General features: G+C 37.8%; 1 protein-coding gene across 1 annotated transcript in view; it reads right to left on the reverse strand.

Moving 5' to 3' along the window:
• Nucleotides 1-25,897, reverse strand: part of LOC126095164 (3-ketodihydrosphingosine reductase) — an 87,725-nt gene that overhangs the window by 7,003 nt on the left and 54,825 nt on the right. Inside the window, exon 6 of the mRNA XM_049909886.1 lies at nt 19,945-20,112. Within this exon, the coding sequence (XP_049765843.1) occupies nt 19,945-20,112 (168 nt within the window). The remainder of the gene's footprint in view (nt 1-19,944; nt 20,113-25,897) is intronic.

The following is a 25,897-nucleotide window of genomic DNA, read 5'->3' on the forward strand; positions in this document are numbered from 1 at the left end:
CATGAATGTGAAGAGACTACAGAAAACAAGTTGGTGAGCTCACATTTCATCCATAACCTCAACACCTACTCCAAAATCTGCATCACCTGCTTCTTTTCAACTCAATGAGCTATCTTCCTAGATCTTGATCTCCACATCTCAAATTGCTCCATACATACATCTTTTCATATCAAGTATGGCAACCACCAACAGCCTTTATCCCTAGATAATATCCTGCCCAGCTCATGATGAACAGATCTCCCATTTCATCTCCTCCTCGAATGCCAATAAACCTGTTGACCAGCCAGTATCACCTTGACCTTAAAAAGCTCAACCACATCCTTCACCAGGGTTTTGATTATTTCTCATCATGCCCTGACATGAGGAATATCCATCCCAAAATCCTACCCACATCACCAAAAGTATTATTCTGCCACTCACAAAATCTACAGAATATCTTCTGTCCATCCCTCCTTCAATTCTGCTCTGAATACTGTACCCCATGGGTCATTGCCCTGTGGTCGATCCAGGGCAAGACGAGTCCCATATACCCCTTCACCACATCCTACCACAGTCCAGTCACAGGCACACCCTACTCTATAAAAGGCATGGCCAACTGTGAAACCAACCACGCTATATATCTGCTATGCTGCAACTACTGTACAGCATTCTTTGAGAGCATGACAATTAACAAATTGTCCACTTGCATGAATGGCCACCACCACACTGTGTCAACCGAAGACTTGACCATATAGTTGCTGAACATGTTGGGCATCACAGAGTAAATGACTTCAACAGCTGCTTCCCTTCATTGGCCATTTGGATTCTCCCTTCCAATACAAGTTTCTCTGAACTATGGGAACATGGTAATTATCTCTCCAGCATATCCTGCACTCTCACAGTACTGCTTGCCTGAACCTCTGCTAACCAGTTTCCCACTGCCTCACTTCCCCCCCCCCCCCCCCCCCCCCACCCCTCTTGCTCTCTCCTCCTCCACCCTCCCTTTCTCACCCCTCTTTCTTTCCCCCCTCCATCTTCACCTTTCTCTCCTTTCCACTCCTCCATTCCCCCTCCCGCTCTCCATCGTGCTATCTCTTATACACTCTACCCTCTGAGTTCCTTTCATCTTGTGCAGCTGCTGAGTCATCTCTTGAAAGACCTGCCTCACACTATCTCATTATCCCTTCCTTTCGTCCTGTGACCTTTCCTATCCTCTCCCCACCTCCTCCTAATCAGGCAACTGCTCTCCGATAATCAATAATCAGTCTATCAGTCTCGCTGCGACCATGAGATTGTGTGTGTGTGTGTGTGTGTGTGTGTGTGTGTGTGTGTGTGTGTGTGTGTACTTTTACTAGAGAAAGAGCAAGAGCTCAAAAGCTAGAGTGAATACTGTTTTCTGTTCTGTGTTTCTGTACACCACTCATTAGTCCACTATAGGTGAGTGGTTGCCTTTCCCTTACTTTACGTATTTTTCCATCAATGAATTTCCATTATTGTTAGTTAAGTTTTTGTCATGTTTAATTTTAATCTGTTTAGATCAAACCAATATTCCAAACTCTTTAGGGAGCCAACGAGTCTTTGGGAAATTTGTTCTGTGGTCTGACTTTCAGCAAGTAAAGAAGTATAGTCCACACATAAAACTGAGTAGGATGTTATATTTAGAGATAAATCGCTTATATAAAACAATATGATTAGACTAAAATGGTATCTTGTGGAACTCCCTGTGAAATAGTTTTGCAGCCTGAAAAACAATTTACTGACCCGACATTACCCATAATCTTTGCTTTCTCTCTGCTAAATATGATTTGAACAATTTCAAAGCACTACTGTTGATTCTGTATCCTTCTATTTTGTGGAGTAGTAGAGATTGGTTTACACAGTCAAAAGCCTTCATAATGTTGATGGCACTTGTTATACTTTTACCTTTCTGGAAGCCAATCTTATTTAACATTATGATATTAGATACTGCTATGAAATTTTGGATCTGAGTTGTACAATTTTTATCAAATACTTTTGAGTAGACTGGGAGAAGGCTTACTGGTTGGTAGTTTCTTACACCTTCCTTTGATCTTTCTTGAATAGCAGCTTTGTTACTACTATTATACTTCTGTATTTGGGAAGCATTCTTCTTCTTTTGACTGATTAATAATTACAGGTAGGGGTCCTGATATTTTACCAGCAACTCTTTTAGTTACTTTAGTGGGTATTTCATTCCATCCATTCCAATTTTTATTTCTTAAGGACAATACTACTATTCTACATCTTTTGCTCCAATTTTTCCAAATTTAGTTAGGTCTTCCCTGTTATCCTGCCTGAATCCAAAGGGATGGACATTCTCTGATTTTGATACATATATTAAAAAAACTCACTGAAATATTCGGATTTTTCAGAGGAATTTACAATGGATTTGTCACCAAACTTGATTTTGGAAATTTATGGACTGCCATCTATGACACCAACTTCATATTTATGACCTACCACACAGCATTTGGTTTATTTGGATGGCTCAGAATGAATATTTTGTGTGCAATTTCTTTTGCTGTCTTCAGCATCCTTCCAGATAGAGTTTTATACCATTTTATAAAATCTATGTTTGTATTATTTTTCAGTTTTTTAACACTTGACAGTTTTGTACCAGCCGACATCTACTGTTGTTTGTATGAAATTTTTATGGCAGGCTGTAGTGGGAAAATTTTTGCAAAAAACTTCCAAGAAAACTATCATAAGTTTTATAACTTGTATTCAATGATCTGAAAGCCAAATTACTTCTTCAAGCCTACAACAGAACAAGTTTAGGCATATTTTGTTTGCTGAGGTATTGTTTGATGCTTGTTTTCTTAATGCCTCATTTATTTATTTGCAATGCAGAATGATCAGATATCCCTAAATCAATGCAGCATTTTCTTGTATCATCAAATGTATTATTTGTCAGAATTACAGTTTGCAGTATGCTTATTTTCTCTTGTGAATTCTGTGAAATTCAACTTGAAACCAAATTGTTTGAATCACATCAATAAATTGTGATAATTCACTGTATTCTTTTTTTTGTGTATGTTAAAATCAGCAAATTTCATCCTTTTCTTTTTCTCTTTTATTAAGTTCTGTAAGAGGCTCCCCAGTTTAAGTAGTAACACCTTTGCTACTCCTTTACCAGGGATTCTATACATCAAAATTATTAGAATAATCTGCTCCTATAACTCTATACAGCATTTTTTTTTTTTTTTCAGATCACCTCACAACTGTCCTTTCAAGTGCCTATTCTTTTAAATAATTTTAATCTCTATTGCTTAGCTTATGTAAACATTTATTTTTGCTGCTGCTTTCTCTATGTCCTGCGTTTCTAAAACCTTTTTATTTCTTGAACCTAGCTTACTGTTACTGTTTTGTCCCAGATATACTTTAAGATTTGTTCTGACTCCCAACTGTTGTTGTTGTCGTTGCTGATGTTGTTTTTGTTGTTAAAAGTCTTCATTATTCCATATCCTCTTTCGATTTAGTATGACATTTAATCTTTGGCAGATTGCTTTAATCAATTTTTTTTCATTATCTCTCCTAGATTTCTAAACATGTTTTTTGTGTTGCAAATGTAGGTCACTAAAAATTTTGGTGATTTTTTTTTGTTAGCAAAAAATTTCATCTTCTCTGTGGGGGTTCTTAAACTTGCTTTCTTGGCTATCTACTCCAAGTGACTGATTTACATTTCTGTGTCTTCTAAATTTACAGAAAGTACAACACAATCATTCAGGAATGCCAAACAGTTTACTTCAACACCTTGTTTTCCTCTTCCCAGTTTCATTGGCAATACTCAGTACCCTTTTTAATTATCTGTTCCAAAGTCTTCACTGTTTAAAAATGAAGATAACTTTTTAATGTTCCATTGGCGATAATGTCATTAAAAACAGACCACAAGCTCAGACTGAGGAAGGAAATCAGCTACGCCCTTTCAAAGGAACCACTATTAATATCAGAAACAAACCCACCATCATCAGCTAATACAGCACAGCCATCAACAGTGGCAGCCAAAATCAATATCAACTGAAGAAAAACAGTCTTCTTCAGAAGTGGCAGGAACTACAGAAGCACCATCATCATCTCAATCTACAGCAGAACCACCACCACTCTGACAACAGAGTCCTTCACCAGTGGCAGCTGCATCAGCATCGCCAGAATCAGGCCATTATCATCACAAGAACAAGCAGCAAGGAAATAAACAAAAACAACAACAGCAGAAGAAGCAATAGGGAGTCAGTCATCCTCATAACAAGAGAAAAATTTCATCACCAAACCATGTTAAGGATTTTTAGTATAAACTGGAGTGAAAGAAACAGTAAGATAAGTAACCTACAAAAAGTTCTTCCTGGTCAGTTTAGAACAGATAATTTTGATGACATCATATCTAGAATTGCAAATAATAACCTTATCATGCATTTAAATATTGGAAGGTTTATCAAATAATCTGGTCAATAAGCTTCATGACTTTGAAATACTGCTAGAGAACAAAATGGTCTGTGAAGGTCATTTTCTTATGTGAACACTGGCTTAGAGATGAATATATAAATTTATTGAACAAACTTACAGATTAAGAAGTAGCAACTGGCTTCTGTAGAAACAAAGGTATGATGGCTTGAGTATTATGGTACATTAATCAGTAAAATACCATATCAGGCAAAATTTAAATGATTTAAATGAAGAACACAGATGTCAGAGTTGCTGCATGGCACTTAAGGATTATAACATGCTGATATTGAGCATGTATCGTACCCCTGGTTACTCAATATCCTGCAGTTTTCTGGTCAAACATGAAAATTTACTCCATTAACTCAAAACTGAAAAGTTACATAAAAAAATGTTGTTTGTGCTAATTTCAATATATATGTGAGAATAAAATGACAAATTTGCCTTTAAGATGAAGGAGCTGATGTCCACACATTGTTTTATTCTAAATTTTATAGAAATGACAAGTTTAGACAATACTGCTAATAGCTTAAATTACAGAATTACAGGAAAATATACAGTAAACTTAGAGATCTCAGACCACAATGCTCTATTAGTGCCATTACTTTGTGTTACCCCAAGGTACACAAATAGGAAGGTCAGAAATTTTAAACAAGAAAATACAGAAATGTTAGTCAGTAAAATCAGCCTCATCTCATGGCCATTTACTGCTCAGTCCTCAGTAAATGAAAATTTCAATAACTTTCTGGATACCTTCCTGATGGTGTTCATGAGTGCTTTCCTTTTGTAACTATAAAAACTGACTTGCCTAAGAAGGGATCATGGATAACAAGGGGTATTCAGATTTCAAGCATGAGGAAAAGAGAACTTCCTTCATATGAAGGCATAAGTCAATACAGACCCAGAATTCTTAAATTATATAAGGCAATATAAAAAAAAAATCTTTGACAAAGTAGTCACACAGGCCAAAAAATTAGTGAATAATATTTACATTTCAAATGCTAAAATAAGTTTAAGGCAATATGGTCCATTGTAAACAATGAAATAGGTATCAAAAAGGCAGACAAGCAAAACTTGAACTAGATAGTTGCAGGTGAGACTGTTCTGAACCCTACATAGATCTGTGAAGCTTTTAACAGCCACTTCAGAAATCCAAGTCCAACTGACGAACTTTCAACTCCAAATGTGTATCCTGTTCCTACTTAACCTAACTCCACTGAATTCAAATTTGCACATATATCCCATTCAGAAATAGCTGATATAAAGTCTTTGAAGAATTTAAATTCTGTAAGCTGCGCAGAAACTCCTAGAAAAATAATAGAGGCAATCACCAACAGTACTGCATAGCCTCTGTTCCTTATAATCACTCAATCTTCCGAGGAAGGATGTTTTCCTAATACACTGAAGTATGCTGAAATACAACTCATTTATAAAAAAGACAGACTTGATGATGTGGGTAATAATCAACCAGTCTCTTTGTTATCGATATTTTCCAAAATATCTGATGAGTAGCACGCAACCAGATAGTTAACTATAATAATGTTATCCAGAACAATCAGCATGCTTTCCAAGGAGGACACTGCACTGTGCAAGACATCAATGAACTTATTACAGAAATTAGTAGTAGTTTAGATAGTAAAATGGGTGTATTAGGCATCTTTTGTGACCCAACTAAAGCCTCTGTCACAGCAGATCACAAACTACTACTTTGTAAGTTACAAGCATATGGTTTCAGTGAAAATTCGCTGTGTTGGATGTCATCTTACCTATTAAACAGGAAACAAAGAGTAGTAATAGAAGAAAATGGCAAGAGATTCTTCTCAAGTTGGAAAAGGACAGAATAAGGCATGACACAAGGGTCTATCCTTGGGCCCGTTTGGGCCAATACTGTTATTGTATAATATAAATGGCATGCCAACTAACAAAAATAGTGTTTCGAGAATTTCTGCATAAATTCTAGAACCACTCAGCCTTCTACCATCTCGAACAAACAATATTTTACATATGAGTGTGAGAGCGCGGAATCCTAACTACTGCGTGTCACATGTCTGTGTGTGCAGGTTTAAATTCAGTCACAGGAAGAATGTAGACACGGCAGTCAAACGGCACTGACAACTACCTTTCAGGCAGTCCTTGGATGTTTAGTGAGTGCGTATGAGAGGACCATGGAGTATTAATGTAACTCCGTGTCAATAGTGTCAGTGGCGATTGTTAGTGAAGAAAAGAACTCTTAAAAAACTCTTATTCCAGACTTGCTAGAGGCAAGAAGTATTTCATGAATCCTGTGATACAGAGTTATGGTTATTGAGCCAACTCTTTTGTGAATGTAATTAGATTTGTTTCTGATGTGAGGCAATATGAGTGACTTACAAGAAGTCAGATGTTTATGTGAGAAGGGAGAAGTTTCTTCTGTATGAAGTACAATACATCATTAGTTGATGAAAAGTAACCTTTGAGTATCTACTTATTTCACAAGCGAAGGGAGAATTTTAAATATTCCTGTACCTAGCCTCACTATTTGGAGAAGAAGTTTAAAGAGATTCCAGAAGGCAGCAAAGAAGATCGACTGTGGACAACATGTAAGTCATCTCGTAAAAGAAGTGGAAGTTTGCATACATATTTCAACACTTTAAGTTGTCCAAAGCATTAGAATGTGGCGACCAGTGAGAAAGGACAGAAAAAAAACTGGACAAAAAAATGAGGATAGAAGCTGTTGTATGTTGCCATAGCAACTAAACCAAGTACAACAAAAAATTTACTCGAACATAACGGAACACGCTCAAGTATTTAAAGGAAAAAAAATTTGAATTGAGAAAGAGAGAAGAAGATTCCAGTGTGCTTCTCTAAGAAGAAATACACTTAGAAAACTTCGATTTAGAAGATCTGGTTCGGGGAGTGTAGAGCTCTCTCACACATAGCGGGGATGCAGATGCGGAAACCAATATTCGATGCCGCTGGCACCAGTTGCTGTTCACTGGTGCTGACCTGCCTCTACATCCGCTCATCGACATAGAGTGCAAATTCTCCACCAGGTGAGCGAAAACAGAACTTTATTGTTTTGGTACAAAGTGGTACAAACTGTTCAGTGAACTTTATTAGTGTAGTTATCTTACTTAAAGTTAGTTAAATGCTTACAAGATCTAAAGCATGCAAGAATATGGATTACATACAACAAATCGAGGAAACTCGAGAACCAGCTATGGCTATGAAAGTTAGTAGGAAAGAGCCTGACTGGTCCGAGTAAGTAAATTTAATCAACTCAAAATGCGACTCTAAGTGAAAAACTAGAATCAGTAAATTCTCGATTAGATAGCCAGAGTGAAGCTTTAAATGCTCAATTAAAATATCAATTGGAGGCTCAGAGTGAAACATTAGGTTTGTTAAATGCCAAGTTCAATTCATAAAGTAAAGAATTTAGTAATCTATGTGAAGGCAAGGGTGCTATGAAGACTGAATTTGATGCATTAAATAATAAAGTAGATAATTTTAAAATATATTTAAAGAGTGAATTGACTAGTTCCTTGACCCTTCAGGTAAACCAAATGTTTACTGACCTTAGTCAGAAACAGAATGATAATTTCCTAGACCTATCAAAAAAGTTGGATTTTAACACTGAAGACAGATGTAATACTGTATCAATGAAAAGTTACGATTCTCTGGAAATGTATGTAATGTTAAGTTTAATGCTGTAAAGCAGGGATTGAATACTTTAAAAGAGAATGCAGATAAACTGGACAAATTAATGCTTGTCATTCAATTGCAAATTACAGGTGTAAGTACACGAGTAGACAATGTAGAAAGAAGCTTCAAAGAGAAAATAGCAAATTCTGATATCGTAAATATAAGTAGCCTGGAGGAACAACTTGAAGAACGGAAAATCACTGAGAGAATAACATCCGGGAATGTGTCGCCCATTGCTTCTTCCGAACTTACTGATACCAGAAATGGCATAGATGACCTGTGGAGAGAAGTCAAGCTTATCCACGACAAAGTAGAAAAACAGGTAATGTCACTTAATGTTGTGTTAACTAGTGAAGTAGTTACTGATTTGCAATGGGGAGCTAATTTGGGGTTATCCAGATAATTCCCTAAATTCAAGCCCAATGGAGATGTACATCCCACACATTTCTTGAAGAGGTTTAACCAAGCTTTGCCGAAAAATTGGGAAGATACTAAAAAGATTGAATTTGCTGTGGCTTACCTTTTATGGGAAGCCGCAGAATGGGGGACTGTAAATACTGAGAACTTTTCTTCTTGGGCAGATTTCCAAAATAAATTTAAAGAGAAGTTTTCTTAAATTACTCCCGCTACTCCTTTTTTAGTTTGGGCTTTCACTGGTCTGCAAGTGCCCAGAAAAAATTAATATCTGATCTGTGGGACCCAAAATATTACAATAACACTTGAGGTACTACGAGGAAGTATTTCGATTGGCATTTAACATGGGCAAAGTATTTAGATAAGCCAATGGAAGAGGAAGGATTAGTGCGATTTTTAATTAGATGATTACTGATCTATGCGAAGAAAGATATTTTATGTAGTGGTTGGAAAACATTAGAGGAGTTGTTATCTTTTGTTGATGCCCTTGATGCATTAAATACAGACTGCAATGAAAACTTACACCAAAGTGAAAGCCCAAACTACAAAAGGAGTAGCGGGAATAATTTAAGAAAACATGAGGCTAACTTAGCGAGAGTGCACCAATGCAATAAGAAAAAGTATGTCGACAATTATCAGAAGCAGGATCCACCTTCAGTGACTGCTCAGGAATTTGTACCGAGTAACAACAGAACACAAAATAGAGATGTGGTATCTCGTTAGGTAACCAGCCTGTAATTAGTAGTAATGAGGAAAACATGGTTCAATTTGGATCCAGGGCCGGGGTCCAGGTCGTGGAGATACATTAGGAGGCCTTGTTCCATATGAGTATGCTAACTTTACCCACAAAATACCCACAAAATACCCACAAAGGAATGGCTGTTGCTTGAAGAACAAAGCTTCACTACCAATAACCCACAATCTATAATAGCATGAACCGTGGAAAATTCTGAGGTTAACATATTTATAGATTCAGGGAGTGACGTATCACTCATCTCCAATGCATTCTTTATTCATTACAAACTAAGCAACACTTACCACTATTGCCAGTAACTGGAGTTTACATAGTCGGAATAACAGGATCAAAAACTAAAATTGTGAAATACGAAACCCAAGTGAACTGCAGTATTGGAAACATGTTATTTCATCAAACACTGTTGATAGTAGAAAATATAAATAGAGACGTATTATCGGGTTTAGATTGGTTATTAGAGTTTAAAGTTATAATAAACTTTGACGAAAATCTTCTTTGTTTTGGTATAGGGGACAGTAGATGTTGGATACTATTTGTGACAGATAACTACATTGGAAAACAAACAACTGTGTGTCAGTGTTTGCAATTAACTGCTACTGCACAACTGTCGCCAAAGATTGATCATGCAGATCATGTATCACACCGAACTGACATACAAGACAAAGTTAACGAGTCCCTAATATTAACCGATCAATAACGACAATATTTATATAAAATTCTAATGGGAGTATGAAGTAGTATTTTCTGATTTTTCAGGTAATATCAGTGACTACATCTGTAAATTTAAAATCAAAGATGAAACCCCATTCTTTTGCAAACCATATTCAATACCTGTAAGTTTGAAAGAAGCCGTTAGGGATTAAATCAATAAAATGATTGATAACAATATTATAGAACAAAGTTCCAGCGTAACAATCCTCTGGTCGTGGCGAAAAAAGCTACAGGAGCGGGGAGGGGGGGGGGGGGGGGGGGGGTACGATTAGTGTTAGACGCTCGTACACTGAATAGACATATAGAGACCGAGAGAGACCGACCAATTAATATTGACGAATTGTTATCCAAATTTGAAAAGCTAAGGTTCTTTAGCACGATGGATTTGACTGCGGGATATTGTCAAATAAAAATACATCCCGAATCCAAAAAGTATACAGCATTTTTGTTTGATGGTAAATCAAATCGTTTTAATGTACTGTCATTTGGACTTTATGTCTGTGTGTCCATATTTGTTGTTGTTGTTGTGGTCTTCAGTCCTGAGACTGGTTTGATGCAGCTCTCCATGCTACTCTATCCTGTGCAAGCTTCATCTCCCAGTACCTACTGCAGCCTACATCCTTCTGAATCTGCTTAGTGTATTCATCTCTTGGTCTCCCTCTACGATTTTTACCCTCCACGCTGCACTCCAGTACTAAATTGGTGATCCCTTGATGCCTCAGAACATGTCCTACCAACCGATCCCTTCTTCTAGTCAAGTTGTGCCACAAACTCCTCTTCTCCCCAATTCTATTCAATACCTCCTCATTAGTTATGTGATGTACCCATCTAATCTTCAGCATTCTTCTGTAGCACCATATTTCGAAAGCTTCTATTCTCTTCTTGTCGAAGCTATTTATCGTCCATGTTTCACTTCCATACATGGCTACACTCCATACAAATACTTTCAGAAACGACTTCCTGACACTTAAACCTATACTCGATGTTAACAAATTTCTCTTCTTCAGAAACGCTTTCCTTGCCATTGCCAGTCTACATTTTATATCCTCTCTACTTCGACCATCATCAGTTATTTTGCTCCCCAAATAGCAAAAGTCCTTTACTACTTTAAGTGTCTCATTTCCTAATCTAATTCCCTCAGCATCACCGGACTTAATTCGACTACATTCCATTATCCTCGTTTTGCTTTTGTTGATAGTCATCTTATACCCTCCTTTCAAGACACTGTCCATTCCGTTCAACTGGTCTTCCAAGTCCTTTGCTGTCTCTAACAGAATTACAATGTCATCGGTGAACCTCAAAGTTTTTATGTCTTCTCCATGGATTTTAATACCTACTCCGAATTTTTCTTTTGTTTCCTTTACTGCTTGCTCAATATACAGATTGATGTCCATGTGTGCATTAGTGAGGCACTAGGGGGGGGAGTTATTAAAGGATCTGATAATATATGCAGACGACATGCTGATAATATCAGCTACTTGGGAAGAACATTGTTTAACTTTGTGCAAGACTTTGAAAAAATTTAAAGAGAAAGGTATTACAGTGAAACTGTCTAAATCATACTTTGCGTGCCAAGAACTTAAGTTCTTGGGTCATATTGTAGGGGTACAGGGAATTAGACCAGACCCTGAATGCATCAAAGAATGTCCACACCCAAGAAATGTAAGACAGTTAAAAGGATTTATGGGTATGGCCAGATACTATAGACGGTACGTACTAGGGCAAGAACTAAATGACCCAAGAATTTTATGTTTACTAAGAAAGGTAGTATTGTGGATTTGGGATCAAGGTGCAAATGATGCATTTGAGAATGTTAAAAGGGCACTTGTTGAATCACCCATATTATATCATCCTGTGATGGGCAAATCGTTTAAAATTTCGACAGATGCATCTGATTACGGTATTGTGCCGAAGTTTTCCAAGGAGAGTGGGATCCAAATAATGTAGAACTCAGAACCATAGCTTCTTCAAGTCATAGGCTAAATGGGCATGAACTAAATTATACAGCTAAAGAAAAAGAAATACCCGCAATTGTATGGAGTATTCAAAAATTTCAAACACTAATATGGGGATCAGAAATCCATGTTTATACAAATCATCAGGCTTTAGCCTTTCTCAAGAATAGTCAATTATTACACAGTAGGTTAATGCGATGGATGCTTTTCTTACAGTAATATGATATTAGGACACAATACGTAAAAGGTTCCGAAAATATAGTACCTGATGCTTTGTCTAGGCTACCCATGAGAATGGAAGAACTGAAATGTACGGAAGGACCCAGCATTATTTTTACCATTAATTTTATGTCAGCAGAATATAGAACATCAGAGTAAAGGAAATGGCTCAAAGAATAACAGATAATATCCATAATGATCCCTATTTTACAGAAATATTCTCTATGTGTATTCAGAACTCATTACCTGCTAATCAAGTAGAAAAATGGAAAATTATAGGTCATAACTTGTTTTGGAGAGACAGCGTTGGCACTTGTGTATTCCGAAGGTAACTGAAGATGCACTTGTGCGGTATGTTCATACAGGATATGGACACTTCAGAATTAAAAAGTGTACAGCCCATATGAATAAGTTTTATTATTTTAAAAAGCTAGGGCATAGTATAGCATCTTTGATAAGAACTTGTGAAATTTGCCAGAAAGTGAAAGAGAATAAAACTTATAAGAAATACAAAATGTATCCTATTATTCCTAAGTTATTACTCGATCTCACAGCGGCAGATTTTTTTGGACCAGTTCCAAAAGGAAAGGGAGGAGTATCATACATTTTGGTCATCATAGAATGCTGGTCAAAATATGTTAAACTATATCCCATTAAAAAAGCAAGTACCCAAACAGTTATACACTGTTTACAGCAATACTTTCTGGAAGTAGGGGACCACAATTCGTGAGTAACGAATTTAAAGAATTCCTAGTGTGGAAAGGTATTTGTCAGGTATTAATATCCAATTGTAGCCCATCATCAAACCCACGTGAATGAGTAATGAAGGAAATTAGAAAATTATACCGTACTTACTGTCATGAGAAACATACTTTCTGGGCAACAAAAATTAAGGACTTTGAACTCATCCTAAATGAATTACCACATATATCGACTGGGTTGACGCCTTCAGAAGTTATAGATAAACCTTTTATAGGAGAACCTCATCTTCAAAGCTCCGCTCTGAAAAAAGAGGCCCATAAGTTTTTTCAAAAATATGAAAGACCACATCGAGTACAAATGATGACTCATACTGTTGTTGTTGTTGTTGTGGTCTTCAGTCCTGAGACTGGTTTGATGCAGCTCTCCATGCTCCTCTATCCTGTGCAAGCTGCTTCATCTCCCAGTAACTACTGCAACCTAAATCCTTCTGAATCTGCTTAGTGTATTCATCTCTTGGTCTCCCTCTACAATTTTTACCCTCCACGCTGCCTTCCAATACTAAATTGGTGATCCTTGATGCCTCAGAACATGTCCTATCAACCGATCCCTTCTTCTACTCAAGTTATGCCACAAATTTCTCTTCTCCCCAATCCTATTCAATACCTCCTCATGAGATATGTCATCTACCCATCTAATCTTCAGCATTCTTCTGTAGCACCACATTTCAAAAGCTTCTATTCTCTTCTTGTCCAAACTATTTATCGTCCATGTTTCACTTCCATACAAGGCTACACTGCATACAAATACTTTCAGAAACGACTTCCTGACATTTAAATCTATACTCCATGTTAACAAATTTCTCTTCTTCAGAAACGCTTTCCTTGCCATTGCCAGTCTACATTTTATATCCTCTCTACTTCGACCATCATCAGTTATTTTGCTCCCAAATAGGAAAACTCCTTTACTACTTTAAGTGTCTCATTTCCTAATCTAATTCCCTCAGCATCGCCTGATTTAATTCGACTACATTCCATTATTCTCGTTATACTTTTGTTGATGTTCATCATATAACCTCCTTTCAAGACACTGTCCATTCCGTTCAACTGGTCTTCCAAGTCCTTTGCTGTCTCTGACAGAATTACAATGTCATCGGCAAACCTCAAAGGTTTTATTTCTTCTCCATGGATTTTAATACCTACTCCGAATTTTTCTTTTGGTTCCTTCACTTCTTGCTCAATATACACATTGAAAAACATCAGGGAGAGGCTACAACCCTGTCCCACTCCCTTCCCAATCACTGCTTCCCTTTCATGTCCCTCAACTCTTATAACTGCCATCTGGTTTCTGTACAAGTTGTAAATAGCCTTTCGCCCCCTGTATTTTACCCCTGCCACCTTCAGAATTTGAAAGAGAGTATTCCAGACAACATTGACAAAAGCTTTCTCTAAGTCTACAAATGCTAGAAACGTAGGTTTGCCTTTCCTTAATCTAGCTTCTAAGATAAGTCGTAGGTTCAATATTGCCTCACGTGTTCCTATATTTCTATGGAATCCAAACTGATCTTCCCCGAGGTCGGCTTCTACAAGTTTTTCCATTCGTCTGTAAAGAATTCGTGTTAGTATTTTGCAGCCGTGACTTCTTAAACTGATAGTTCGGTAATTTTCACATCTGTCAACACCTGCTTTCTTTGGGATTGGAATTATTATACTCTTCTTGACGTCTGAGGGTATTTCGCCTGTCTCATATATCTTGCTCACCAGATGGTAGAGTTTTGTCAGGACTGGCTCTCCCAAGGCTGTCAGTAGTTCTAATGGAATGTTGACTACTCCCGGGGCCTTGTTTCGACTCAGGTCTCTCAGTGCTCTGTCAAACTCTTCACGCAGTATCATATCTCCCATTTCATCTTCATCTACATCCTCTTCCATTTCCATAATATTGTCCTCAAGTACATCGCCCTTGTATAGACCCTCTATATACTCCTTCTACCTTTCTGCTTTCCCTTCTTTGCTTAGAACTGGGTTTCCATCTGAGCTCTTGATATTCATACAAGTGGTTCTCTTTTCTTCTAAGGTCTCTCTAATTTTCCTGTAGGCAATATCTATCTTACCCCTGGTGAGACAAGCCTCTACATCCTTACATTTGTCCTCTAGCCATCCCTGCTTAGCCATTTTGCACTTCCTGTCGATCTCATTTTTGAGACGTTTGTATTCCTTTTTGCCTGCTTCATTTACTGCATTTTCATATTTTCTCCTTTGATCAATTAAGTTCAATATCTCTTCTGTTACCCAAGGATTTCTACTAGCCCTCGTCTTTTTACCTACTTTATCCTCTGCTGCCTTCACTACTTCATCCCTCACAGCTACCCATTCTTCTTTTACTGTATTTCTTTCCCCCATTCCTGTCAATTGTTCCCTTATGCTCTCCTTGAAACTCTGAACAACCTCTGGTTCTTTCAGTTTATACAGGTCCCATCTCCTTAAATTCCCACCTTTTTGCAGTTTCTTCAGTTTTAATCTCCAGTTCATAACCAATAGATTGTGGTGAGAGCCCACATCTGCCCCTGGAAATGTCTTACAATTTAAAACCTCATTCCTAAATCTCTGTCTTACCATTATATAATCTATCTGAAACCTGCCAGTATCTCCATACTAAGACATTATTTTCAGTAGATCCCACAACTGGATCAGAAAAGGGGAAGTACAACATAAAAGATGTGAAACTCTATGTCCCCCAGGGATGTTAACATTCTGAGTTAATGGGTGGAGTGATGACCGTCGGATCCAGAGTTGTTTTCGGCGTTTCTTCCAAAACAGTTTTCCTGCATCGAATTCCCTTAAAATCTTAAAGTATTCTGTCATCTATTCGTAACACTTATTAATATTCTGTAACCTTATTACTTAGAAAATTGGATATGACAATAGAGACTGATTTAAGAGAATCATTGAAAAGAAGTGATACCTAGACAATATAAAATTGAACTGATTATTATATTTATGGGTAATATAATATGAGGTGACTAATGAAACAACTGTGATACCAGAGTGCATAAATTTTCTATTTTGTATAAAGTATTTTATACCTTTTATGAGATGTGATGTAAATGGGAGGGTTAGTATAGGTTTTGAAAGGGGTGGGTATTGTAGATAAATTTACAAGAGCAAATAAATCATGGCTAACACAAAACATGCATCACACCTTTCAGACAACCCTCGCCATCCAGTATGTCTGATTTTTCACCATTTGCAGTTTCCATAGGGTTGCTAAGATTTCCTACGGTGACCTCAAGGGTGAGGGTGGGAATGTCCGTTCTGTAGGAGACGATTTAACACTGAATCTCCCCCGGCATCTCACTCAAGTACCTGAGGGGTAGGGATCCTGGGGATGGGGGATGGGAAGGATTTCCTTTCTTTGGGGCTATCTTCTTTCTCTTCTTTGATCTTAGCAACCATTTCTATTATCCCCCCCCCCCCTTCTTACTTCTCATTTGAGGACCTATCTATTTTTTTCTCCTCCTTCCATATTCACAAACTTATATCGCTTAAGTCCTTCCTTGTTTCCGAGGATTCTAATAACCTACATCTTATCTTTAGATAAGAAGGCCGAAGAATCAGACTACATGAACACACATCCACATACACACAAAAATACATTTAGACATAAACACTAAAATTACAGACTAAAAATCCTGTCATGATGTGCGAGTCGCCAGGTATTGTAGGGGACAATAATGTGTGTACACAGGGAAAGATGCACATAGTTTATATATATGTATATAAGAACTATGACGATTCTACATCGAGTATACATAAGAAAGAGAATGTAAGCCAGAGTGGAATTAATCGTGATATACATTTAAGAAAAGTCAGTGCAATAAGTACTCTGATGAACTGATGAATTGTAGGATAGTGGGAATTGAATCGTATACGTAGACATTATCTACTGAGAGTATAGAAGTAGAGAAGGACTCTGGAGGACTCTAGGGACTAAAACATATATTAAAAAGTGAATGTGAAGTGCAGAATAGATTTGTAGCTTTACCAGGGAATACTTAATTATAGTATACATAGAAATGTGTACTTGGGTAATGAATCATGAGGCCGACTCAGAAAGGATGGAGGGGGGAGGGGGGAGGGGGGAGGGGGGGGGGGTTGTACCCGTCATTTGCTAAGTATATAGGCAGGTTTACCTACATGGAGACCTGTGGCCTAAAAAAATAGCAATGTTTAATTATGGGCGTACCTACCAGAATGGAAAGAGGAAGTGCTCTCATAAGGTCAACCCACAAGCAAGGTATAGGTACTGATCCCAGGAGAAGGGGACAGTATTGTGACAGAAGTCACAAATTTTATAGGAGTTATTCTGGAAAGTGTGAATTCTATACAAAACTAGCATTATTATGTTTCATGTAAATAAATAAGTGTCAAAAAGAGCACTTTCCTTTTGCCCAGAGTTCCTCCAAACTATGAAAAATAATAAAACTAGTACATTCCAATTAATAAGGTAGCACAAAGAATAAGAATAGAATATAGATTACTCAAGTGTCATGAACACCTGAAGTTTACGATTGGAAATAAGGAAAGAGTCCTCATGATTCCTAAATACGAGTCAAACTTACTAAATCACTAATGAACACTCAGGTCTTGATATCAAAGTAAAGTGAGAATAGAATAAAGAGACGCTGAGCTAAGGATCATTCTAGAGAAAACAAGGTGTTGTTATTGAAGTGGAAGAGGTATATATAAACCCATGTAGGAAATGTATACTGCTAAAATGTAAACTGTTATTATGTGTGATATTATAAACATAATGATTATGTATAAAATATTGCGTGTTTGATCTGAGGGGAGGGATATGTACTGTTTCAAGAGAATTTCTGCATAAATTGTAGAACCACTCAGCCTTCTACTGCCTCAAACACACTATATTTTACATATGAGTGTGAGAGAGCGGAATCCTACCTACTGCGTGTCACATGTCTGTGTGTGCAGGTTTAAATTCAGTCACAAGAAGAATGTAGACACGGCAGTCAAACGGCACCGACAACTACCTTTCAGGCAGTCCTTGGATGTTTAGTGAGTGCGTATGAGAGGACCATGGAGTATTACTGTAACTCCATGTCAACAGTGTCAGTGGCGATTGTTAGTGAAGAAAAGAACTCTTAAAAAACTCTTATTCCAGACTTGCTAGAGGCAAGAAGTATTTCATGAATCCTGTGATACAGAATTATGGTTATTGAGCCAACTCTTTTGCGAATGTAATTAGATTTGTTTCTGATGTGAGGCAATATGAGTGACCTACAAGAAGTCAGATGTTTATGTGAGAAGGGAGAAGTTTCTTCTGTATGAAGTACAATATATCATTAGTTGATGAAAAGTAACCTTTGAGTACCTACTTATTTCACAAGTAGAGGGAGAATTTTAAATATTCCTGTACCTAGCATCACTATTTGGAGAAGAAGTTTAAAGAGATTCCAGAAGGCAGTGAAGAAGATCGGCTGTGGACAAGTCATCTCATAAAAGAAGTGGAAGTTTGCATACATATTTCAACACTTTAAGTTGTCCAAACCGTTAGATCTGTTGTGAGAAAAGTGAAAATTTAATTAGCCATCTTCAGCCGACTCTTGTTGAAATCGGGACCTGGGTGAGAAATATGCACTGAAACTAAATCTAATAAAGACACAAATCATCCAGTTTACCACAAAACAAACTGTACCACATCTATTTGAAATATCATATGAGGACAATCACCTTGTCACCACAAACTGTGCCAGATTTCTACGTGTAAGACTGAACAAGAATTTATTATGGTCAGACCATGGAGATGTCATTTGTCACCGTCTAAATAGTCCAAGATTTGCAAATGAATGTTATGAGTTGTATAATAGAAGTGCCAGTAAAAAAAGTTATATATCACACGTATTTTGTGTGTGTGATTAGACATGGTATAATTTTTTGGAGATCAGAGAAAACAAACTTACAGACAGTCTTTAGACTACAGAAAAAAATCATTAGTCACTGCAGATGCAGAAAAAAGACAATCATGCAGATCTCTGTACAAGGTCCTTGATCTTATGATTGTTCCTGGCTTCTATTACCTATGAGACAATTTTTGAGAATAGCCTGTTTACGCATGAAACAGATCTCAGTATAAGTTACCAACTCATAGGCGAAAACTACTGGAGAAGATGCCCTATTATATGGGTATGAGGCTAGGAATGAAATCTGTGAAAAATTTAAAAATTATGAACAAGCAGAATTTCATTTAAAAAAGCGTCTTAGCAAGTAAATGTTACTACAGTGTAGAAGAATCTATGACTGATTGTCACAAATAACTATGCCTGATGTGTAATTTTATTCTTTTTCACGCTAAAAAAGTACTTTAAGTAAATATTTACTCTTAATTTTACTTTACTTTAAACATGATTATATCAAATCATTTTATTGTACTTAAAATTATGAAACAGCTGTGAATTATTCTGTACACTTACAAATAGAAAGTAGCTTTAACCTGACAAGACACCTATGTTCCAATCGTTTGATTGTAAATGACATGTTATGTGACAAAGTTTCTATTCTATTCCAGCTTTCGCCTTCAGCAATACAGAGAAGCTAAGTCTGAATGGCCTGGCAGAGATTTGCACAACTATACTACTGACTTACCATCTCACTTAGTACAGTTTAATAGGACTGCTGGAGATAATTTTCATCTTGTCTTACACATGTATCTGTTATAAAGGACTTCGAGATTATGGCCATCAACTTCTATTTTGAGAATGTGTCAAAGTGTTTCAAAGGCTAGGTTTGCCAGTTTAGATGGAACATTTCCCTAAATTAATGTGCATACACAATAGAGAGAGTTTTCTTTGCAAACATTCTCATACTGACAACTTCTGTACTTTGACTGCAAACTAAATAAATATTAAGTAAAAATAAATGACCAGTTATTTTTTTATTGCTACGTCTCCTACTGAGAAAGCTTTAAAACAGAATAGAGCAATATTACAAACTATAAAAAAAGAGAAAACCACACCAACTAATACGTTTTACATACATCTTAGTTCAGTTGTCAACTTACCAGAGTATCCTCTACTAGCTGAGTAGCAACTTTTTCAGCAGAATACAGCCCTGCAGCCTGTGAGATTAGTTTGGTCTCTATTGGCTTTGTGCGCTCCTCTTCAGCAAATCCTGGTGTGTCGGTATCAGGAGGCAAGGCTAAGGTCACTGATATATTGTAAGGCTTACACTGCAGGCAAAAAAAGTAAAAACCTAGCATAAGGTTTCGTTGCTGCCAGACCATTGTCAAAAAATTTATTTCTAAAGTATCTGATAAAAAAGAATAATTTACCTTTACTGCACTGTCAGTCATTATTTAATACAGAAGCCAAGTGTTTGAAGAGAAGAGATGCCTTCTCAAAAATGAAATCCATGACTGACAAAATACATGATCAGCCAAACATTATGAGCACCTATCTAATAGGCAGTACATCCAACTTTTGCGCACGCGCACGCACCAAATTCCTGTAAATCCTGGGGAGGGGGACTATGCCACGTTCAATCACATCACATTCTAGATATGTTTGATCGGGTTCAGATCTGGTGAACTGAGGGGCTCATACATCAATTGGAACTTGCCACTGTGTTCCTTGAACCACACCATCATGTCCTGGCCTTGTGTCATGGCGCATTATCTTGTTGAAAAATGTCACTGCCGTCAGGACACATGATCATCATAAGGGGTGTACGTGGTCTACAACGAGTGTATGATACTCCTTGGCCATCATGGTGCCTTTCACGAGCTCCACTGGATCCATGGATGGCCATGTAAATGTTCCCCAGAGTATAGTGGAGCTACCACCAGCTTGTCTCTGTCCTGCAGTACAGGGTGTCAAGAAGCTGTTGCCCTGGAGGACGTTGGATTCGTGACCCCCGCCCCGTATGATGAAGAAGATATCAAGATTATTCAGACCATGCAACATACTGCCAATGCACCTATGTCCAGTGCCGATGGTCACATGCTCATTTCAGTCACAGTTGCCAATGTTGTGGCGTTAACATTGGCACACGAAAGGGTCATTGGCTGTGGAGGTCAGTCCTTAGGAGTGTTTGGTGAACTGTGTGGTCACATACACCTGTACTCTGCCCAGCATTAAAGTTCGATGTTATTTCCGCCGCAGTCTGTCCTATTTTACATCTGCCCAGCCAACGATGTACAAGATCTGTAATGAGAAATGGTGGCACAATTCCATGTCTGGACATGGTTTCACCTTGGTTTCGCCATGTGTTGAAGACACTCACCAACAGCACTTCTTGAACACCTGACAAGTTGTGCAGTTTCTGAAATGCTCATACCAAGCCTGTGACGAAGCAAGCTGCGATATTTTTACTTCCCCTCTTGTTCTGCCATCTGCCTCCTTAATTTCGTTTTATCACTTTTAACTAATTACCATTAACATACGTGAGTATAGTCTGTGTTTTCATAAAAGAGAAAGGTTGGCCCTCAGTTTTAAAGAATATAACACCAGATCTAATTTTGTGCTTAGTTGTATGTATGTAATTGCTTTTCTAATTTATTTTGACTATTGCTAGTTAGTATCTTTTATTATAGGGTGAAATCAGTAATTGTTTTGTAAATTATATTCTATTGTTGATGTGTAAACAAATATAAATTCATCTAAAAACAAAGATGATGTGACTTACCAAACGAAAGCGCTGGCAGGTCGATAGACACACAAACAAACACAAACATACACACAAAATTCAAGCTTTCGCAACAAATGGTTGCTTTGTCAGGAAAGAGGGAAGGAGAGGGAAAGACGAAAGGATGTGGGTTTTAAGGGAGAGGGTAAGGAGTCATTCCAATCCCGGGAGCGGAAAGACTTACCTTAGGGGGAAAAAAGGACAGGTATACACTCGTGCACACACACACATATCCATCCACACATATACAGACACAAGCAGACATGTCTGCTTGTGTCTGTATAAGCATGAAGCACACACCCTCTAAAACCACAAGAAAATCTCATCCGTGTCATCCCTAGGATTTTATTATGAAGAAAAGGCTCTTGGCTGTAGTAAGGCGCAGTCAAAGATGGGATAACAGTATGAAATACCTTAAGATGATGAGTTCTTAGTATAACAACTTCATAGTTTGGTGGCACAGTCAACAGACTGATAAACATAGTGGCAGGATTCTGATCTTTATCATTTAACATCCCATCCAAAGGCCTTTCATTTCAATGACCATCTGAATTCTGGAAAGTAGGGTGTCTACGAGGTGACTAATAAGCATCTCATTTTCTGCAATCTGCTCCAAGATGGCTGGGGCAATGTTCAAAAGGTCAGACAGGTGCTTGGTGCAGGATCAGGCCAGTTTTCTTGAAGGGTCTGTTCCATGCCCATCCATATGTTTCTAGTGAGGCTGACATCTGGGGCACATGTAGGTTGGTCACGAAGAAAAATTTCATTCTGCTTTGCAAATCAATCCTTCACCATAGATAATATTGTACTGGACACTGATCTTGCTGGAAACAGACTAATCCCTCAGAGCCAAGGAAACTGGTACACTTGCCTAATATCATGCAAGGCCCCAGTGAGCACACAGAAGTGCCGCAACATGAGATAGCATGGACTTGACTAATACCTGAAGTACTGCTGGAGGGAATTGACACCATGAGTCCTGCAGGACTGTCCATAAATCCGTAGGAGATCTCTTCTGAACAGCACGATGCAAGGCATCACACATATGTTCAATGTCTGGGGAGTTTGGTGGCCACTGCAAATGTTTAAACTCAGAAGAGTGTTCCTGGAACCACTCTGCAGCAATTCTGGACATGTGGGGTGTCGCATTGTCCTCCTTGAATTGCCCAAACCCACTGGAATACACAATGGACATGAACAGATGCATGTGATCAGACAGGATGCTTATGTATGTCTCACTTATCAGAGTCATATCTAAACTTATCAGGGGACCCATATCATTCCAACTGCATATGCCCCACACTGTTACAGAGCCTTCACCAGCTTAAGCAGTCCCCTGCTGACATGCAGGGTCCGTGGGTTCATGAGGCTGTCTTCATACCCATTCACATCCATCTGCTCAAGGCAATTTGAAATGAGACTCGTCTAACCAGGCAACACGTTTCCAGTCATCAAGGGTAAATGAGTGGGCCTTCAGCTCCAAAAGCCCATATCGACAATGTTTCATAGAATGGTTTGCATGCTGACACTTGTTGATGGCCCAGCACCGAAATCTGCAGCAATTTGTGGAAGGGTTGCACTTCTGTCACATTCAATGATTCTCTTCAGTTGTCATCGGTCCCATTCTAACAGGATCTTTTCCCAGCTGCAGCAATGTCGGAGATTTGATGTTTTACTGGATTCCTGATATTCACGGTACACTCATCATACAGGAAAATCCCCACTTCATCACTACCTCAGAGATGCTGTGACCTATCGCTCGTGTGCCGACTATAACAGCTCGTTCAAACTCGCTTAAATCTGATAACCTGCCATTCTAGCAGCACTAACCAATCTAACAACAGCGCCAGACAATTGTTGTCTTATAAAGGTGTTGCCGACCACAGTTCCGTATTCTGCCTATTTACATATCTCTGTATTTACATATGCATGCCTGTACATTTCTTTGGTGCTTCAGTGCAGTTCTCACTCTAGTGGGACCATAACAATATGAGTATACTTGGCAGCTTCACATCAGCCACTTACTCTGTCACACACCCCAACTTCACAGGAACACATCAAGCCCCACAGCCACTGCGAGATAATGTGCAGATATATTAGGGGTCAAAACAGATAACATGTGACTTTTATATCTGTGATGGACCATCACTCCCAAAAAATATCTTTGTGTTTGTTTGCAAGTTCATTAGTGTGGACTGGTATCATTACATTACACACCAATAGCCCAATTCCCACATGCCTACTGGATTCTCCAGTATCACAATATTGCTTTATTCATAATCACCCAGTGCCCTCAGGAATGCCATAGTGTGCAATGCAGGACATGTCATGATCTCTGATGCTATCAAATTCCCATCCTCTATAAGAGCAGCAACACAGCAAGAAACAGCCTGTTGGTGACAAGGTATGGCTCATGAATAAAGTGGATGCACTACTCAATACAAAGTGGTTCAGGAGTACAGCCATCAGCTGTTACAGAACGATGATGTGATAAGAGACACAACTCTTTGAATTAGAGTGTCAGTCAATGTTGCAAAATACTGCCACCACATGAGTGAATAACGTGAGAACTTCGTGCAGAATAATGCCGCTCGCCCCCTTAGGGTAAGGTGCTCCCACAAGCAAGTAAAGTAATTTACTCTCTCTAAATGTGTCCATACAGGCTGACTATGCCTTATTGTTCGAAACAATAAGGTTAACAATCATGCTGAGCTCATTCCAACATTTACCTAGAGAGTTGGTGGAATAATAAGAGGGACTGCTTACTGACCAGTAAAACATGGGTTCAAATTGCACAAGTTTGATTTTAATTTTTTCACATGAATAGTTAAAAGTATTTACTAAAACTGAAGATTAGCTTTCTGCAATAATAGCAGTATAATATACCAATATAGTTAAATTATAATACAATATGCTGTTATAGATAATCAAAAAACATACCATTTTATATTGTGATTCATGAAGCCTCTCACCGTCAACTAATTACGCACAGGCATGTTTCCATGAATATAATTCAAATTTCTTTAATGGCAACTAGTATGAAAAAGAAATGTGCATGCACTGAAGTGTGTTTTATTCAATACGCATGGTGCAGAAAATGTGTCTGTTTTGAATGATTTTATGACATCTATCACATGTCTTTCAGGACAAAGTTCAGGAACAGAAAGGAACGGTAAGACTTGGGTCAAAACCTGTCATTTTTTTGCCACTCATAGTTAACATCGCTTAAAATCCATTGCCAAATTTCAGCTGTGAATTCACACTGGAAGTTACCTTAAATAAATCGTATAGAATGTGTATTTCCTAGCTTAGCACTTGAAAGTGAGAGATGAATAGCCCTGGATTCATTAGTTATTGTTTCGGCAAGTGTAGAATATACAATCGGAGAAGTTTGTACATTGACAAAGTAGCTCGCTTCAAGGCTTTGTTCTGATCATAGTTTGAGCTCCAAAAAATATTGTGTACATTCAATCTCACCTGCATAAGTGAATTTAAATAACACACGCATATGGGCAGAAACAACTTGAACACTATATACCAGACTACGAATACACTGAAAGTGAAGAAACTGAAATTAGTTATCCTCATGAAGCAGTGGTGTATTGGAGAATGGATGCAGTAAGAAATGCCTATATCAGCATTGTCAAAAGAAATATCGATTTGTCCATCCTGTGAGTGAGTTGTATAGGCAGAAAAACAAAATTGCAGAACAATGCAACTGTCAACTGGAAATAACACAAAGATTAAATATTTGTCTCCCTGTCTGCACTTACATATCTATACAAAAGAATGTCCATGCTCAGTCTGGATGACTCATTGTTAACTGCCTTATGAATTTTTCTTTGAGAACTGACAAGAAACTTTGGACCACATTTAAAGTAGCAATGTGCTTCACACAAGATCTTATAGCGTACTAAACGAAGTTTGGGAAAATGGAAGAGGAAAATGTTTATATTTTTATGTGTCATGTTTTCTTCTGATCTGTGGGTACAAAATCCCTTCTGTTTCTAGCTTGTTAGTCACATCATACAAATTCTGAATTATTATCAGCTGCATTTTGGGCTCATACTGTGAAAGAGAATTATGCTTCATATTCCACCTTCTACAACAAACGAAATTCTAATTTCTGTCACTAGACTAAGAATTTCTCCATCAGAGGAAGGAATTTTATCAAACATTAGTAGACAAAATTGTTATGGACAGATGACCAAAGTTTTCAGTATACCACTGTGATAATATTCTTAAATTTCAATCAGTAGTATGTTATCCATTTTCTTCTCCTCAATTTCAAAATCTGATTAAACATCCATGATGATACTCAGAATATACTG

Source organism: Schistocerca cancellata, chromosome 8, assembly GCF_023864275.1.
Source record: "Schistocerca cancellata isolate TAMUIC-IGC-003103 chromosome 8, iqSchCanc2.1, whole genome shotgun sequence".
Lineage (NCBI taxonomy): Eukaryota > Metazoa > Arthropoda > Insecta > Orthoptera > Acrididae > Schistocerca > Schistocerca cancellata.